General features: G+C 44.7%; 2 protein-coding genes across 2 annotated transcripts; one reads left to right on the top strand and one right to left on the bottom strand.

The window, feature by feature from the left end:
- Nucleotides 1-1697: 1697 nt before the first annotated feature.
- Nucleotides 1698-3286, bottom strand: LOC122160171 (putative lysosomal acid lipase/cholesteryl ester hydrolase). The gene is made up of 2 exons (XM_042818464.1): nucleotides 3080-3286; nucleotides 1698-2085 (listed from the first exon to the last, which is right to left on the bottom strand). Exons 1-2 carry the CDS (start codon nucleotides 3182-3184, stop codon nucleotides 1804-1806), a joined length of 387 nt encoding a protein of 128 aa, XP_042674398.1. The 5' UTR covers nucleotides 3185-3286; the 3' UTR covers nucleotides 1698-1803.
- A 7574-nt stretch (nucleotides 3287-10860) lies between these two features.
- On the top strand, nucleotides 10861-15851 carry IFIT5 (interferon induced protein with tetratricopeptide repeats 5). Its single transcript, XM_042818686.1, has 2 exons — nucleotides 10861-10967; nucleotides 13899-15851. Exons 1-2 carry the CDS (start codon nucleotides 10963-10965, stop codon nucleotides 15331-15333), a joined length of 1440 nt encoding a protein of 479 aa, XP_042674620.1. The 5' UTR covers nucleotides 10861-10962; the 3' UTR covers nucleotides 15334-15851.
- The last annotated feature ends 2751 nt before the right edge of the window (nucleotides 15852-18602 follow it).

Here is an 18602-nt window from a genome sequence, read left to right as displayed (position 1 = left end):
TCATGTTTTGCAAAGTACCTTAATTTTAAAAACAAAGATTACTGAGCCCCTTTCTTTTTTTTAAGCAGAGGAACTGTAGGTTTGTTCCAAAACATCAGGTGATCCATAACTCCAAGGAATCCTATTCACATTAAGCAGGTATTGCAAAAGAATTATGGCATATATACGCTAAGTCAGCAGTAACACATCATTGGTATCTTTCTGGGAAAAGATACCAAGTCTGTAAAAACTTAAGATCAACATGAACTTTGAGATCTCCATTCTTCTAAGAGATCATACTTCCCCAAATGTGCTCAGTAATCTTTGTTTTTAAAATTAAGGTACTTTGCAAAACATGAACTTGGGATAGAGGGTGTGGCAAGGGGAATGTGGAGAATTCCCACAAGTCAGGAAACTTCTGTTTGCTTATGTCATAGATGAAAGATTTAACAAAATCAACATGTTCCAGGCAGATTTTTCCTGTGGTTTTTCTGAAACTTCAGGACAAAGACATCTGCCAGGTTTGACTGGCTTCATGCATGCACCAACCTTGTGAAAGACAGTGCGTGGTGCAAACACTCCAACACCTGCAGAACCAGCAGGCAAGACTGCTGCCTGGCCTTTAGAAGAAGAGAGGCATTTCCCATAGTCTTGTTTGCACCCACAGCAAAAGGGCAATCAATTATTATTTAAACACCACTTTTTTATTCTTCACCTCTCATTGCAAGTTTTTTTGTCCCAAAGGTTCTCAGGTAGTCTTTAGGATAGATGCAGTCTGTATGCAAACTAGCTGCTTTTGTACACGTGCAGTTGTCAGTATGACCTTTTCTAAGGGGTGGTGGTATAACCAGTACCAAATTCAGTGACTGCTATTCAGACACACTTATTTCCGCACACAAAGCAAGAAACAATCCAAAGGCCATCTATTTCTCTTCCTCCACACACATTTCTCTCATTTTTAGAGCATTCCATCATTGAGTCTCTACAAAAACCTTTGCTCATACTGCTCCCATAAGTCTCAGCTTATACTCCATTTCTATCACCTGAGCACCCCCTGCACTCCTTCCATGGCTTTAAGCAATCTTATAAACTGTAAAGATTACTGTGAAAGAGTAGTCTGGTGGTTTATGCCAACCACCCTCCCTGTTCCCCATCAAATCACATCCACAAAACAAGCTGGTCTGAGCTCACTGCTGCCAATAATATGCTACATATGTTAATTTGCACTGTATTTTAAATGTATTCTACTCAAGATGCTCTGAAGTTATTTTCTCTCATTACAATATCTTCCAACTTAAGCAGCTACATATACAAAATGACACCATAACAGCAGGACTTGTTCTAGCTTGTAACTTGCTGCAAAGGCAGATTCAGTGGTTACAATGAGCAAAATGATTCTTCCCCCTATGCCCCAGAAATCAGGAAGTAATTATTTAGTGAAGCTCCCAATGGGAACTCTTATAGTTCAGTTGTATTTCACAAGAAGAGGAATACAAGTTGTGCCTACTTCCAAAAATATTCAGGCACTTTGAACAAAATTCTTTTTTATAAGATTTTTTTCAATGTGGTTTGAAACAGTGCTACAATGGTACAGTCAAACTCTTTTCAGGACACTAAATCAATATTTAAAAATGTCTTAGTCCTATTTTCTCCCTGCCAGAAGATCTGGGCCTCTCAGGCCATCAAAAACCAAACAACAAAGGGACTGTGTTAATGTCACAAAATGGAAATGCCAGGAAAAGGCAGCTTTCTAATTCTTTCACCCCTCCCTCACTGAAGTCACTCTAAATGCACCTGAGCCATTCTGGCCATGACATTCACTAGTCATAGATTGTAACTCCATAGGTTACAGTCTGTAATCTTCTTATGAATGATTGTAGGAGCAGAAGTTCTGTCACACTTTTTTTTTTTTTTTCTCCCCTTTTTTATAAAGTGTAGAACTTTTCCACGCCTTACTGTTTTTTCCAAGCAGAAATAAATCTTACCTTTGCTCTGTCCTAGATCTTTTCTTCCATAAGGAATTCTGTTAACAGAAAGAATGTACCCATCTTCTGTTGTCACTTCATACTCCTCACTGGGGTATCCCCTGAACGTGATAATCTGACTCTGAAAAAAGAGAAGAAAGAAGCTTGGAGCTCCCAGCCTGCTTCATTCATTAACACGCTCACAGTACCCCGGGCTCCTTCCCAACAGCAAGGTGAAATTACAGGACACGGCAGGAGTGTACCATAGCCATCTCTCCACACACCACAGACAGGTTTCTTCTGAGACCTACGCGAGGTAAGAGCCTGCTGGAGTACAAGCATTAACCCAGGGACCTGGGAGGACTTACACTGTCCCCACACACTGTCACACCTTTGTTATAGTGCAAAAGATTGCAGCATTGAAAAGGGAGTTTTTGTAACAGGGCAAAGCTCTGAGACAGAAATGGCAGGCAAAAAGTGACATGGTCATCCCCTGATTCTATTATTTTCTCTCAAGAAAAATAGTATCTTCCAAAAACAAACAAGCACTTCAACGCCTGGTACCACAGCGGCATGCAGAGGATGAGAAGGAAGGAAGAAGCCTGCGTGGGCACTGGCACAGGTGCCGCAGGGCAGCGTCACAGCACAGAGCCTGGAGTTCACGCAATGCTTGGACACCGGCTTTGATTCTGAGAGGTGTTGCGTGGAGCCAGGAGCAGCGCGCTGCTCGCGGGACGCTCCCAACCCGGGGCATTCTACAAAGAGTTCATCTCTCTTCGGAAGGGAAGGACAGAATAGAAAGGCAAGCAGCTGTCGCTGCAACTACGGGAGGACGGCACCAGCATTACGTACATTCTATAAGCACGCTCTTTTCTAGCGAAACACACACAGCGAGCTCAGAAGTCACAGAAGAGAGATCGACTGCAGGCATCAGGGGCCGAAGGAGGACTCGAAAGAGAGGTGCGGGGCTCGGGGCCGGCAGTAGCCGAAGCCGCCGTCCCGGAACCACACGGCACAACGCACCTCCGAGCTGGCACAGCCGCCGTTCAGAGGCTGCAGCCTCAGCAGCGGCTTCTCCACCGCACTACAACCCGCCCGGCTCCAGCGGCGTTCCCCCGCCCCGCGACACAACTCACGATGTTCATGTTCGTCTCGGGGTCCACGTTCCTTCTCCCGACGGCGAACACGCCCGGAACGACGACGCCGTACAGCAGCACGGCTGCAGGCAGCAGGCCCCGCATCCTGCCGGGCTGAGGGAGGACGGCTCGCCGTATAAGAAAGCGGCCCCGCCGCGGGCTTATGTTCCTCCTCCGCCGAGCCCCGCGGCTGGCACGGGACCGCGTGACAGGGCGGGGGCGGACTCCCGCTGACGGGGCGAGGACGGGGCTGCGCAGCCCTGAGCGGCTGAAAGCGCGCGGCCGGGCCGGGTGTGTCCCGCGGCCCTCACGCCTCCCCCCGGCCACGAAACCGTCCGCGCACCGACCCGCGGCGGGAGGAGGGAGCGGGGCCGGCGGCGGCGCTCAGGCCACGCGGCGCGGCCTATCGCGGCCCGAGGGGCGGGAGCCCGCCCGGGGGCGGCGGCCGCGCTGCTCCGCGGCGCTGCGCTGAGGGGCCGCGAGCCGCAGCTCTGCGCCCTCCCTGCACGCCGCCCCTCGCCGGCTGTGCGACCTTGGGAGGCGTGATTCAGCGCTTCTCAGCAGCTGCATGGGAATTTTTCACACCCCCCCGTCCCCTGAACTCACTTTTAAAAAACTCTGTAGACTGAAATTTCACGAATGCCCCCCCTCGCCCCGTAATTGCGCAGGTTTCTGCCCCGATGACCCCTCAGCCTGCCCGCAGTCCCGTCCCCACCCACGGGCACTCCGTTCCTGAGGGTTTCGAAGCTTTGCATCCAGCACCGTTATCCTCTCACAAAGAACAGATCATCTATCCATCATCGTTGAGCACAATCTAAATATATCAAATCTGATACAAGCAGGCTTGAATTACATGCAGGTGCACAGCTCCTGCAGCTTGCTGCCAATCTGGTCCGTCCCAGTGCTCTGAGGCAATGAGCTGGCAGCACATGTAACATCTGTCGTGTTCCAGAGCCTGTGGTCAGGCGGCGTGTGGCCATGCTTGCAAAACTTGAACCGCATGCAGGCCTGAAGTACAAACATTCACATCACTTGCACATAGTAATATCCTTGGGATAATACTGAAACCTGAAATAAAATACATAGTAGCAGAGCAGTAATGTGTCAAGAAAGCATGTGTTTCTGTCTATTTAGAGGGCGTGAAGATTTTCATTGGAGTTTTCGCTTTCAGAAGTACTACAGGGCCCCACACAGCACACGGTTGTGATGTGGGCCTGGCACAGGACAAACTAAACCCAGAGCTAACTCACTGTCATTTTGCCTCGTCTACCCCAAGAGGGGCACCACAGGAATTGGAAGTTCACAGCGTTATCTGATTGCTCTACCTCCACTGCACCTGTAGGCATCCTCCTTGTGTGTGACTTTCCCACCTGACAGAAGTGTTTTAGGATGCAGTCAGTTTAAATGCTAAACCATCAGATGAAATATGCTGTGAATAGTAAGGGGTAAAATGCACATTCAGAAGCAGACTACCACAAAATAGTACTAAGGTGGACTCTCAAGAGCTCTTTTAAAAAGTCTATAACCCTTTCTTTCATCTTTCTCAGCAATGAATGTGCTAAGACCACACACGAGCTGCCTTTGGAGAAATATATCAGAAGAAAAGAGGTATCTTGGGCACTTCAGCACCATTGCATCCACTAGTTTTGACACACAGAGATGTCCTGGACACTCAGTGAAAGTGATGCCCTTTCTATTCTTGAATTGAATTTCACAGGATTACATTTTATTTTCAGAAGTTGGGTAACAAAAGTAATGCTGAACTATTTGCGTGGGTTTTCAAGAAGATTAATTACAGGGTACTTTTCTCCTCAGAGGAAAATACAAATTATAAAATGCCTGCAGTGCTGTTCTCAAGCATAGTAATTAGATGCTAACTAGGTTTAATGGAAACTAGATATTTAAATGATCTAATTATTACAATAGTATAGCTTCTTTACATTATTTTATTGAAGAAAACTGCATTTCAGACTATTTGTCTGAACTAATGTCACTAGGAGGGAATTCCTTGTCAGCAAATATCAGCTCCAAGAAACTGTACAGGCATGAGTTTTCTCTCTAAAATGCATAGATATTTTTGAAGTCATTCCCTTTTCTTCTATATGTACAGAATACTCAAGTAAGTAAAGCTTTTGTATTAAATACGAAGGCAGTTATTTCTGTCAATTTCTTCATGTACTTTTCATGAATCTCTTGCATTTGCTACTATGACCGTATTACATTTACATGCCAGCACTGACACATGGACTAGATTTTCCAAAGGTACTGTTAAAATCAAACAAGAAAGCTTCAGCAAGGATAGTTTCCCAAATTAAGATTATATAATTGCTAACTAGATCTCAGTCTTCCTCTCTAACTTGGTTTATCTATGTTTTCTTCTGCTTTATCACCATCTTATTTGCACCTCCTCAAACTCTAGATAAGCCTCCATGCTCAGGCTCTTTCCCATTTCCCTGCTTAATGCCAAAGATACCGTGACCAACAGCTGCTGCAAGAAAATGCATCTCCGGGACAAGCGCACCAAGGCTCCTGCTTATGAAGAGCCACTGCTGTGAAAAGAGAAGCACTGCTTGTTTTTATTCCAATAAAAAGGTGTCAGCTTTCCACCAGACCTGCAGCACAGCCCAGTCCTTGGGCAAAACCTGCACCTGGGGCAGGCTGCTAGTGAATGGACAAACTCCAGTGCAGCTCCATCACCTACTGTGTCTTGTCTGTGGCTTCACCCCGCTGCTGTCCCATCAGATCCAGTCAAGAGCTACCATTCCTGCAGGCTGCTGGGTGCTCCATGCTCCCTCATGCTCCCTGTAGCTAGTCAGGCACAGCCGCATCCCAGCCAAGCCATGAGCATGAAATCAGCTGATGTGTACCAGACACCATGAGATGTCTCATGAGGCATCCTTGGGAGCACATTTATTACCTTATTCTGACAAAACAGGGGCGCTCAAATTCCACAAACACTAATTATGAAGTTATCTCTTTTTTTTTTAGCCTAATTACAAATGGGTGTTTTATATCCATAGGGCTCTATGCACCAGTACTGAGTCCCATCTCTTGCTGTCCACACACCCCTATAACAGTACTGCCCTCACAGAAGCAGCTTTGCACTATGTTTGCATGGCCTCAGGACTGGGGTGTGTCACCCCTGCTCTGCTAGAGCTCATCTCCACCTGCTCAAATCTTGTTTGGCTTGGTACAACTGTGACAGCAATTGCTTCAATACGTCAAGTGTCAGTATTTGATTTGCTCAACATTTGTTTATCTTTGTGGTGTAAAACTGTAATTTGTCAGGGAGAGCAGCAAGCAGCTGCTCCAGGTAGCATAAGCCATTGCGGACAAACTAATACAATGGCAGCATGGAGCAACACAGGGCTGGTTGGATAGCAGAGCCCTCAGGACGTGGAGGCAGAGGATGTAGCTTAGAGGAGGGCAAGCAAAGGACCAAGTTACGTGAATGTTATGTGTATAAACAACACTGCCATAATAGAAGCTTAAGGCACGGGGCAAAACCATGCATATATTCATCAGCAAAGGCAAGAGGGGGAATGACCCCAAGATCCCGCTTATGTACGATAACCAGGTCAAGCTATACTAACTTGAAATACTCTCCTTATCATAGATGGCTTTACATTTGAGCAAAGTCAATGCTTTGAGCTGTTAGCAGCTGTTGCCATGGGCTCCACAACACAATTTAGTACATGGCACAAAGCCAAGATGAAAACAGAGCAGAGTGATTCATGAGTTTCTATTCTCCATCTGGCAGCCTTTGCTGCTCCTTGCAGATTCAGAGAGAAAGCTTGCTTTCACTTCCTCTTTCTCTCACAATCACGTGAGAGCTGGGGAAACAGAAAACAAACACAAACAAAGCACTGAACCAGAAATGGAGGGCAGAGCACAGCTAAAGCTCTGGGAAACTCGAGTGCAAGGTACAGGGGGGAAAAGGGGTGGGTGAACACAGAGCACATAAGAAAGGAAGAAAAGGGCTGAAAGGAGAATAGATGAAGGAAGGGATTGCCTTCACAGATCCAACTAGTGGTATCACTCATTGACATGCCAGCTTAGTTCTACAGCATTGTAGCTTGGTATAATAGATGGTGGATCTTAGGAAACATGAACACTGTTATTAAGGTACACGTTTTGGTCTACAACAAGCATCATAAGGTGTAACAGCATCAGTCATTCGTACAGCAACAAGATGATTGAACTGCCAGTGCCCAGGTAGCCAGCACACTTGTTCCAAGGAGAGTGCACCTCACACCTCTCAGATCTCACTCAAAGGCTCTTTCAAAATACAGGCCAAAGTGATCAGGAACCTAACAGTGTGCTCAGTCATGCCTGTGGTTAACCAATGTCTGTTGATCAAATGTAGGTAAATTTGTCCTAGTTTTCTAGCTGCCAGCTTTTCCTCTTACAAAGCTGGCCCTACCTAGGGAAAAGGGAAGGAGGTAGAAGAACAGAAGGATGAGGAACCACTGCTCATAGAAGCAACAATAAAGTTGAAGCCAGAAACCAGTGGTAACCTACAGTGTTGATCTTGGCTGTGGTGGAAAAATGGCACATTAGGTGACCCCACTACCATTCACAATCCTGAGTTTCTTGTATTGGTATTGTTTCCCTCCAGATCCTCCTGAAGGTGGCAGAGAAGTACTCAGCGCCCAGCTCATGAAGGTTCCTGAGGCCCTACTTGCACATCCCTGGTCCCCACCATGCTCTGTCACCTGAGCCCTTTGCCTCTTTCCTGCCTCTCTTTTCCTGCAGAAACAAGGAGAAACAGTAAGAAAAAGGTAAGCTTGAAATTTTGCTGAGTCAGACTCCATCTTCATCATAGTGAGGCACAGCGATGCAAGAAATCAGTGTCTTGTGTTCTCTCTTCTGTGTGCTCTGGAGGATTGCACTGGTCTGTTACCAGCCAGGGGAATGTTTGTGCAAGCATGGATTTGCAGTGCTCAACCTACGTCTGGTGGATGAGGAGGAATGCTGCTGGACAAGGCACTAATGGAGACAACTTGGTCAATTCTAAAATGTCAGAAGACAAGCAGGCAGGGCAGAAAGTCCAGGGATCTTCTTGTAGAGCTTAGAGAGAAAAAGGAAAATGTATGGCCACTGGACATGAGCTCAGGCAAAAGGGGAAGATTACAGAGATTCTGTTTGCCACAGCAAGGATAAAATGATTGTTGTCAAATTTCAGTCAAAATTAAAGCTGTAGAGGAACAACAAAAGGGCTTCTTCAGATACATTTGCAGCAAACAGGACCAGAGATTATGTTTCATCACTTGATGAAGACAGTCGCCTCAGAAACAGGGTTGCAGGCAAAGCTGCAATGTTTAATGCCTTCTATGCCTTTGTCTTGGACACTGATGGGGCCTGGGACCAACAGAACCCTGAGCTGGAAGACCATGATTGTGTGAATGATAAACTATCAGCCAAAAACAATTGTGTATTGAACTTGCTGCTTCAGATGCACGCATATACATCTATGGGGCCTGATGGGATTCATCCCATGGAACTCAAAAAGCTGACTGATGTTATCATGAGAACTCTATTATTTTTCAGCAGTCTTGTGAATATGGATTGGTTCCAGTTGAATGGAAACCAGTAAATGTTGTCCCAGTTTTCAAGAAATAAGACCCTTGTAATTACAGGCCACCAGTCTCACTCAATGCTTCACAAAATTAAGGAGTTATTATTGGACTTACTGAAAAACACCTGAAAGACAGTACTGTTGTGGGTCACGGCAAACACAGGCTCATGGGGGGAAAGTTCTGCTTAACAAACATAATCTCTTTTTACACTAGGTTAGCCACATACCTGATGAAGGGAAGCCAGTTATGTGGTATTTCAGAAATCTCAGCTAAGCTTTCAATACAGTTTCTCTCATTCTGGTCAGAACATCCAGCATACAGCTAGACAAAAACATGAAGTGATGGGTGAAGAATTGGCTGATGGATTGAGTTCAAAATGTCTTAGTAATTGGGGTTACATCAGGCTGGTGGCCAGCCACTTGTGGGGTTCATTTCAGTGGACAGATCATAGAAAATAAGACATAAAATTTTCAGACAATGCTAGAAGGAGGGCTATAGAAATGGTAAAAGATCTGGAGAGTAAAGTGAATAAGGAGTATCCAAGATCTCTTGGCTTGTTGAGTCCAGAGCAGAAGAGGCAGAAGGGAGCCTTCAGCCTACAGCTCATCTCAAGAGGAGCAGAGGGGCAGCACTGAGCTCTGCTCTCTGGTGACAGTGACAGGATCTGAGGGAATGGCATGGAGCTGTGCCAGGGGATGGTCAGGTGTGTGTTGGGAAAAGGCTCTTCTCTAGAAGGCATTGAGCATGGAACAGGCTCCCCATGGCACTGGACATGGCCCCAAGCTGCTGGAGTTCAAGATGTTTGGACTCCCATACATGCAATTGTCATAATATATATAGAATGTATTCACCATATAATAGCAAAGACACTTTTGTTTTTCACAAGTATCCAAGCTGGTAGGAATATATATATTTTTTCTCAGAAGGGGGTTATTTTTTAACAGAGAGTACTTTACTTTTCCAACACCACTGTCACACCATTATTCAAGGTACAGTTTACTAAATGTCTCCCTTCCTCTCCAAAACTGATTTGATGAAGTATTCTCTCTTAAGTATAACCAATTTCAAAAGAATGATGATTTTCCCATATCAAAGCTCCTGGAACAGAAGCAAATGAAATTTCAGCTTTCCCAATTCACTGTATCTGACTGCTCTTTAGGAAGCCCTGGCAGCATCCAGCTTCTGTCCAGCTGTCTTGTCCCACTCAGTGAGTTTCAAAAGAGTGGGTTTCTTTATCCTCAGTCACACCTCCTCACATCAGCAGGGATCTCTATTGCAACAGTCATCGAAGAGTCAGCAGAATAATACTAATCAATTTATTGAGATCTTTCTACTAACTAACTAAATAACTAATACTCTACTTGGATGTAAAATTGGTTAAATTGCTAATAACGATTAATAAGCACTACAGGTGGGACAATATTAGGCAATGGTTACTACTAAAAGTGAAAGAGTAAAAGATAAATGATAGGGAAAGAGAGAGACAAGCAGGCATACAGATATACAAATACAGCAAAGCAAAGCAGTTCACCACTCCTCAGTCCAGCCATGTCTTGGTGGTGCTGATCTTTGGTAGTGATGGGCTGACCATTTGTTGTGGTAAGTTGTGAACAAATGACAAACGTCCATCCTCTGCCTTTCATCCCCAGTAGTTGAGTCTGTTCTTTTGGAATGACTTTCTGGCTTTGGGGACCTTCACTGGATACAATGGTATCATCTCCCAGTCTCGTGTATCAAGCTGGAAACATTTGTTTCCAGGCTGAGTCCCCAGACAGAAAACACTCTTGGACCCTCCCATTCGAAGGTAAACAGCTCCAAAGAAACACTTTTGAATGTAAAACTGTCCACAAAGTATTTAAATCCTCTCACACTTATTTGAGACAATCCATGCCTTACCGGTCCCAGGCACCAGCAAACACACAGCTGCCGCTGACAGAGCAGCCAGTCAGCCACGGGCTGCACTGGCTGGGCAGCTCTCAGTGCTAGCCATTTGGAGTTAAGTTCAGACACAGAGCTGCTAGCAGCTGTTACCATGGGCTCCACAGCACAAGTCAATGTGTGGCATAAAGCCAAAATGGAAAAAGCAGAGTGACTCATAAGTTTCTATTCCCCAGCCGGCTGCCTTCAAGCTCCTCCCAGACTCATGAAGCTTGCTTTCACTTTCTGATTCCCGATATCATACACATCAATCACGTGCACGCCAGAGCACATAAAAGGCAACTCACAACTGCAGGAAGAAGCTGTTGGGCTTCAAAGCTACCAGCAAACAGGCAGAGAAAGGAAAAGAAAGAAGGAAGGCAAATCATGAGGTAAGAGAGCAGCTTGGTCTACAAATGCTGTTTTTTCTGTACTCTCATGCTATGGGAATGTAAGTTTGGTAATTTGCATAACTGGAAGCAGTAAGGTATGCAGGGACTTAAGCATCGGAGAATAGTTTACATAATATTCACTGGAAGAATCGAAGTAAGAGAAGGATGCAATTGGATGCTGTAACATTATTGCTTTTACAGAATTGATTGTCAGAAACTGTGTGCATGCAATTTCTGGATGAAATGCAGGCTGCAGTTGCAGCTGCTGACCAGCCAAGGGAATGGCTGGCACTGATACAGCTGAGAATTTACTTTCTGCTCTCTACTACTGTGAGGACCAGAAAATCATTCTGGTCTGCAGCCTGGAGCAGAAGAAAAGGGATAGCATTTGCTGAGGACTGTCCTGCAAACACATTCAAATAGGGCGAATCTAGGATGTTTATGACAACTTGGAAAATTGCACTGGCAGATTATGCACAAAAACTGAACTGCATTTTATCTGCATCACAAATCTGTTTTGGGGATGTTGTTACAAGTTCTGTTTCACTAGTCACCAGTTAGCTGCGAGGCTGTCTATTAACCAGTCAGAAAGAGAGGGAGAATTCAACAAATTACAGTTCTGTATGGTGTAGTCAGTCTGAGCTAAAAAGAAACGTCACTTAAATCCCACACATGTTCACAAACGTGAAAATACTCATGAAATTACTCTCTACTGTTGTTTTAATTCATGGAAGTTTTCTGGGTACTCAGCTGAGGCACTAAAACCAACAGGAAGTGCAGAATCACTTAGTTCACTTGCACAGAAACACAGAATCCTGCAGGTTGGAAAGGATCTTCAAGGTCTTCAAATATGTCCATCTATCTGAGCTTGAGTCGTGCCACCAGATGGGATTAGATTGCCCCTTAATGTGACAATTCGGACAAAAAAAAATAATTTTGGTTTGAGGGGGACAATTTAAAATGCAGCAATTTAAAAGCTGGTTTGGCAGCCAGGGTTCATTCTTCCATGGTATTCCCCTGGGGAAAAAGATTTCTAATGAGGTACTGGTCTTATCAGGAACTTGCTCTCACTTACCCTTCATCCCAGAAAAAATACAAATTCCTACATAGCTTTCTAATTGGGAATACATGGCGCCATAGATAGGGTAGATACATAGATAGGCAGGTAGATACTCCTGATTTTACAAGGAAAAAGCAGAGCAGTCTTTCTGACGATGGACTATTCAACCAAGAAGTCAGTGGTAAGAGGGGGAACTGACGCAACTTGCTGCCCCAGCTGCTGCCAGGCCCATCACAGAATCACAGAATCACAGAATCACCCGGGTTGGAAGGGACCTCAAGGATCATGTAGTTCCAACCCCCCTGCCTAGCAGGGCCACCAAACACACACATTCAGATCAGGTTGCCCAGGACCCCGTCCAACCTGGCCTTAAACACATCCAAGGACGGGGCATCCACAACCTCCCTGGGCAGCCCGTTCCAGGGCCTAACCACTCTCCTTGTATAGAACTTCCCCCTAACATCCAACCTAAATCTTCCCTCCTTCAACTTCGATCCATTTCCCCTAGTCCTGCTGTTGTCAGCCCTTTTGAAGAGTTTACTCCCCTCGTGGGTGTAGGTTCCCTTCAGGTATTGATAGGCTGCAATGAGGTCACCCCGCAGCCTTCTCTTCTCCAGGCTGAACAAGCCCAACTCCCTCAGCCTGCCCTCATAGGGGAGGTGCTCCAGCCCCCTGATCATCTTAGTTGCCCTCCTCTGGACCCTTTCCAAAATCTCAATGTCTTTCTTGTACTGAGGGCTCCACACCTGGACACAGTACTCCAGATGGGGCCTCACAAGAGCCGAGTAGAGAGGGACGATCACCTCCCTGTCCCTGCTGACCACCCCTCTCCTGATGGAGCCCAGGATCCCATTTGCCTTTCGAGCTGCCAGAGCGCACTGCTGGCTCATGTTCAGTCTCTCGTCCATCAGGACCCCCAGGTCCTTCTCTGCCGAGCTGCTCTCAAGGACCACTCCTCCCAGCCTGTACGGGTGCCTGGGGTTCTTCCGGCCCAAATGCAAAACCTTGCACTTTGCCGTGTTGAACCTCATTAGGTTCACCCGAGCCCAGCCCTCCAGCCTGTCGAGGTCCCTCTGAATGGCATCCCTTCCTTCCACCGTATCAACCGCACCACTCAGCTTGGTGTCGTCAGCAAACTTGCTGAGGGTGCACTCAATTCCCTCATCGATGTCATTGATAAAGATGTTAAAGAGCACCGGTCCCAAGACAGACCCTTGGGGGACACCACTTGTTACCGGCCTCCACCTGGACATAGAGCCATTGACCACCACCCTCTGTCTGCGGCCTTTCAACCAATTGCTTATCCATCGGGTCGTCCACCCATCAAATCCACTTCCCTCCAATTTGGAGATGAGGATGTGGTGGGGGACCATGTCAAAGGCCTTGCTCAGGTCCAGGTAAATGACATCGGTCGCCTTCCCTTCGTCCACCAATGCCGTCACTCCATCATAGAAGGCCACAAGATTAGTGAGGCATGACCTTCCTTTGGTGAAGGGCATGACCTTCCTTTGGTGAAGTCCACATGCATGGAGGAATCCAGAGGCAGAAAGGCAGCAGGGTCTCCATGTTTATGGAGGGGTAATACATTCCTGAGGCCTGGAGGAGTGCTGGTGTTAGAGTAGAGCAGCTGTTCTCTAACAGCATCCAGACCACCACTCCTTTCTCTATGTGAGTGGTGCTTTCAGTTCTACTGGCAAGGAGAATTACTAGAAGAATTACTCTAGACTTACAGCTTCCCACAGTTGTGACTTACATGAGCTATTGTTGACTAGTGGCACCAGCCAAGGTACTGCCTGCTTTTATAGTACATCATGCTTGGGTTAAAAACACAAGCAGCAGGAAGTTAATCAATCTTCTTTAATTTATTCTAGCACTATTTCTAAGAATTCCTTGAAGAACTCCCTTCTGCAGATAGAATGTTATTTTACGTGGACTTTGCTGAAGGAGGATATAGATCTTGCCAGCCTGGAAGAATCAATATATGATCAGATTGAGTTTTTCATAAAACCCAATGTTTCAAACTACAATCTACTATCTTACATATACCACCTACAGCTTTCAGATAAAGCAGCTCTAGAATATCTCCAAAAAGCTGAAGAAGAAGTTAAAAAATATTATCCAGATGAAATTGACAGGAGAAGTCTCATTACCTGGGGAAACTACGCTTGGATCTACTACCACATGGGTAGATATGAGGAAGCTCAAAAATATATAAATAAAGTTGAAAACAGTTGCAAAAAACTTTCAAATACTGCTCAGCTGAAGATTCAGCTTCCAGAGATCTATGCTGAGCAAGGATTTGCACTATTAAAATTTGGAGGAAAGTACTATAACAGAGCAAAAGAGTGCTTTGAAAATGCTCTGAGGGAGGAACCCAACAACCCAGAATTTAATGCCGGCTATGCGATAGCAATGTATCGTTTGGAAGAATTTTCTAACAGAAGATGTGAAGAAGTGAACTCATCTCTGGAGCCTCTGAAGCGTGCACTGGAACTGAATCCAATGGACACATACCTTTTGGCATTACTTGCTTTGAAACTTCAGGACTCAGATCAAGTTGATGAAGCAGAGAGATGCATTGAAGAAGGAATGCAGAAAACTCCTGATCTTCCCTATTTCCTGAGGTATGCTGCTAAATTTTACAGAAGGAAAAAAGAACTGGACAAGGCACAGGAAGTTTTGGAGAGAGCCCTGGAAATATCACCAAAATCCACCTTTTTGCTTCATCAGCTAGGACTCTGCTACAGAGCAAAGCTGTATGAGTTGAAAAACAGTACAAGATATCCACCTCAAGATCAAATAGAAGAACTCATTCAAATTTGCATTTCTCATTTCAAAGTGGTGGCTGAACAAAAGCCAAAATTTTTTAGTGCCTTAATTGATTTGGCAAGGATGTATGCAGAGGCAAAGATGTATCGAGAAGCAGAAGAGACATTTCAGAGAGCACTGAAGATAAATATTCTGACTTGCTCTGATAAACAAGAAATATGCTACTATTATGGAAATTTTCTGCAATATAAAAAGAAATCAGAATCTGAAGCAATTAAATATTACAAAGAAGGGTTAAAAAATGGTAATCATTGTTTTGCAAAAAAGATCAAACAATACTTGAAGAGACTGTTGGAAAGGAGAATTCAAGGAGGGTTAGGAAGTGAAGAGGATTTCAGTACACTTGGACATATTCATAAACTAGATGGTGAGAAGCTTGAAGCAATTGAATGTTATGAGAAAGCCAATGAATACAATCCTGACAATGAAGAATATCTGAGTGCATTATGTGAGCTACGACTTTCCCTCTCAAGTTGAAGCACTCCCAAATCCCTTTCAACAACAACAAAAGCACATTTAAAGAGAAAATATAAATGCATTTGTTCACTTTTTAAGGCTAGGGTTATAACCAGTTGAAAAATCCGGTGGCATCACTCCTCTATGATAATGCAGAATCTGCAGATGATGACCAGAAGATGATTGTGCATTTGCTTGCCTGTTCATTGCCAAAAAGCATGCTACCTTAGGCTGCCATGCTAATACTGATATGAAAGTTGTCTATGAGTACCTGCAGGACATAAAGCTCCTAAGCTGGAAAACAGTTCTCACCTTCTATTGAGGAAAGAGAACCATAATATTATAACATTTAACCTATCCGCTTGAAAGGCATGCTGATACTAACATGGTCATTTCTGTTGTTTTTTCAAATAGTGTCATTTAGTGTCATTTAGGTGTCATTTAGGAAAAAAAACTGTGTTGACTTGTTTAGTTTGTTACCTTGTATGTTGTTTAACAATAAAAACAACCACTGTTTGTCCGTTTGGTTCACTGGGAAACATGGGTTTATATTAAGGCACTTTAATACATAAAATGTGGGAAAAGTAAAAGAAAACCAAGAAAAACAAGTGATGCAAAAAGCGCTTGCTTACCACCAGCTGACTGATGTCCAGCTAGGCCCTGAACAACAGCAACCCTGGCAAAGTCCATCCTCAATTCACCCTTTCCAGTTTTTATTGCTGAGCACAATGTTACACAGTATGGATGCATCCCTTAGGTCAGATTGCATCAGCTGTCCTAGCTGTGATCCTTCCCAGGCTGTCAGGCATCCTCAGCAAGCCCTCAGATCTTCAGCAGGCTTTTTGCTGGGAGCAAACATCACTGAGACAACTTCAGGTCCTGGAGCCCTTGGCTGTGCTCCCTATCAGGCTGTCTCACTGAGACAGGGCAGGGGAAGGCATCAGCAACATGGGAAAAGCAGCCTCTGTGCTAAACAACGTCAGCTGTGCAATGACTAAGAGCAATACTTTGTGCTGTAGTCTTTGGCTTTTTTGTTTATTTGTTTTTTGTTTTTGTCTTTAGCTGTAGCCCTGCTAAGTGCCATTCGAAGGGTGGCCTCCTGCAGGGTTGTTGAAGCTGCTGGCCCTCATCTTTGGAGGACAACACAGCTCTGAGCAAGCAGTCCCTGCCCTGGCCAGGAGTAGAGGAACTTGCTGCCTCCCCTTCCCAGGCTCCTCAGGGGGCTCCTGCTGTGCTGCAGGGATGGCAGCACAAATGGCATGTCTGGGGCCTCCACAAAGAATGGTGTCCAATGTACTTGGAAGTTCATCAAGATGCAGTCTGAAGGGCTGCTGAAGGTCCCTCTCCAACCATGGGGCTGTCCTCCTGCTTCATAACAGTGCAGCATCCTGTCAGGCCAGCAGCCTAGGGGCCTCTTCAGTGCGGAACTGAACAATGATGGCACACACGAGTCATGCATGGTGCTCTAGGTTGGGCTCCAGCACCTGGGTAAGGGCCTCCTCATCCACTCCATACAGGCTGAGAGTGGAGATTATTAGGCTCTCTGCTACAACTGACTTCCACCACCTGGCCTCATACATAGCTCTCCTACAGCTCCCATTGCAGCTGGGGCAGAATGGGCTCAAAGATGATATGGTGCTTCTGGAAGAGGGCTGCCCATACGTCAGGACGGGGGGCTGCCCAGGGCATTGGCTGCAAACAGCACTGGTTGTGGAGCAGATGGAGATGCCACAGGGCCATAAAGGCTGTTAGCATCTGAGTGTCTCAAAGTTCTTTATGCACTGCTGGCAGTGCTAAAAATTATCAGCTATAAAACCAATTAGAAATCATATTCTGCACTTACTTGCACTGAGTTCTGCTATGCTGCACAAAATGCAGCATTACTGCAGGCAGGATTCATTTGCAGTAGGATCCATCTGTTTCTGTCTTGGGCAGATGTTGCCCCAGCCAAGCTCCGGGCAGCCAGAGAGGTTCAGCAATGCAGTGCCCCATCCAAGGTTATATCCTCCACTGGTGCTCAATAGTGCTGGTGGGAATGCAGTGTTATTCTGTTCACAACTTGCCCAATATCTGCCTATTGCCGCATTGTGCCCTGCCATTGTACCCTGTATGAGAACAGCATGAATAGCATCATTTCTGAAAAAAAAAAGAAAAAAAAAAAAAAGAAAAAAAAGAAAAAGAAAGAAAAAAATGTTGCAGATATATTACTGATTTTTAAAAGTATTATAATCCATTTCACATGTCAGAATGGAGAAGTTCATTTCTGTTTCTGCAGAGCAAAGAGTAGAAGCTTGTCGTGAGGATTTGCAATCTTGGGTTGTATTCTTAGTTATTCCACTTCCATTTCTTTGCCTCATCCCTTCTGAGTTTCTTAGATGGAGAATTTCACCACAGGGCTGATATTTTATACTTAGTTTTATGCACAGAAAGCATCATTCTGGTACCTATGCCTTTAGGTCAAAGCAGAAACAGCGCTAGAAACCCTGAAATGATTCTACCATTTTCTACAAAAAATGTCTGCGTATAAAACAAATGGGATGTTTTCTGCTGAATTGATATTTAAAACAATAAATACTGCCTTGATTATAAATGAGTGTTCATGTTTATAAACAGGAAACCCTATGAAAAAATATCTTGAAATTGTTTAAGACAATCCCCGTATGCTAATAATTTGTTACCAAATTTGTATTATTTACCCATATCAAAATGTGATAGCACTATTCCAACAGGCTTTTATAACATGCAGTCATGGCACCAACAACTGTTGACATATCATGATGTGGTAAAGAAAACCAAACAACTAAATTTTTGTAAAACGAGTGTTTGATCACTTATAAATTGCTGAAATAATCTCTTATAGACCACACTACTCCCTATTTTTTTAATACAAAACATTTGTAGTGGAATCTAAAACAATATTTTCATCACTACTAATACACATAACATCTTTCTTCCAAGTGTGCATATTGTGTCCAACTCACAAAATACTGAATGGTTTGTTGTTTTTTTTTTTTTTGTCTTTTTATCAACGTACGTTAAAATGAAACATAGGACCTCAAACTCATTTGCCACACAGAACTGAAGAAAGGTTGTGCTGATAGTTTTAAACAGCTTTGGCACTCTCACCTCTTAATTTGCGGTCTGTGCAGGAATTCACACTACTTGCTCTGACCATAGTGGGGCATAGCAGGATTGGTAAATGCTTTGAGCACAGACAGCTGAAGTCAAACAGTTTTAATGCATTGTATTTGAAATATGCATGAAAAATAAAAGTAATTGATACACACAGT

Source organism: Centrocercus urophasianus, unplaced genomic scaffold (assembly GCF_019232065.1).
Source record: "Centrocercus urophasianus isolate 14NV4802_14NV808 unplaced genomic scaffold, USGS_Curo_1.0 seq_17, whole genome shotgun sequence".
NCBI classification, from domain to species: Eukaryota; Metazoa; Chordata; class Aves; order Galliformes; family Phasianidae; genus Centrocercus; species Centrocercus urophasianus.
The sequence above is the reverse complement of the archived record's forward strand: the minus strand, read 5'-3'. Positions and strand labels throughout refer to the sequence as shown.

What these genes read in the sequence shown, in the direction of transcription:
- LOC122160171 (XM_042818464.1), bottom strand. Translation starts at nt 3,184, where the DNA reads ATGCGGGGCCTGCTGCCTGCAGCCGTGCTGCTGTACGGCGTCGTCGTT. An exon ending in CCGAGACGAACATGAACATC is followed by an intron (nt 2,086 to 3,079) that starts GTGAGTTGTGTC and finishes CTCTTTTTTCAG; the next exon opens with AGTCAGATTATCACGTTCAG.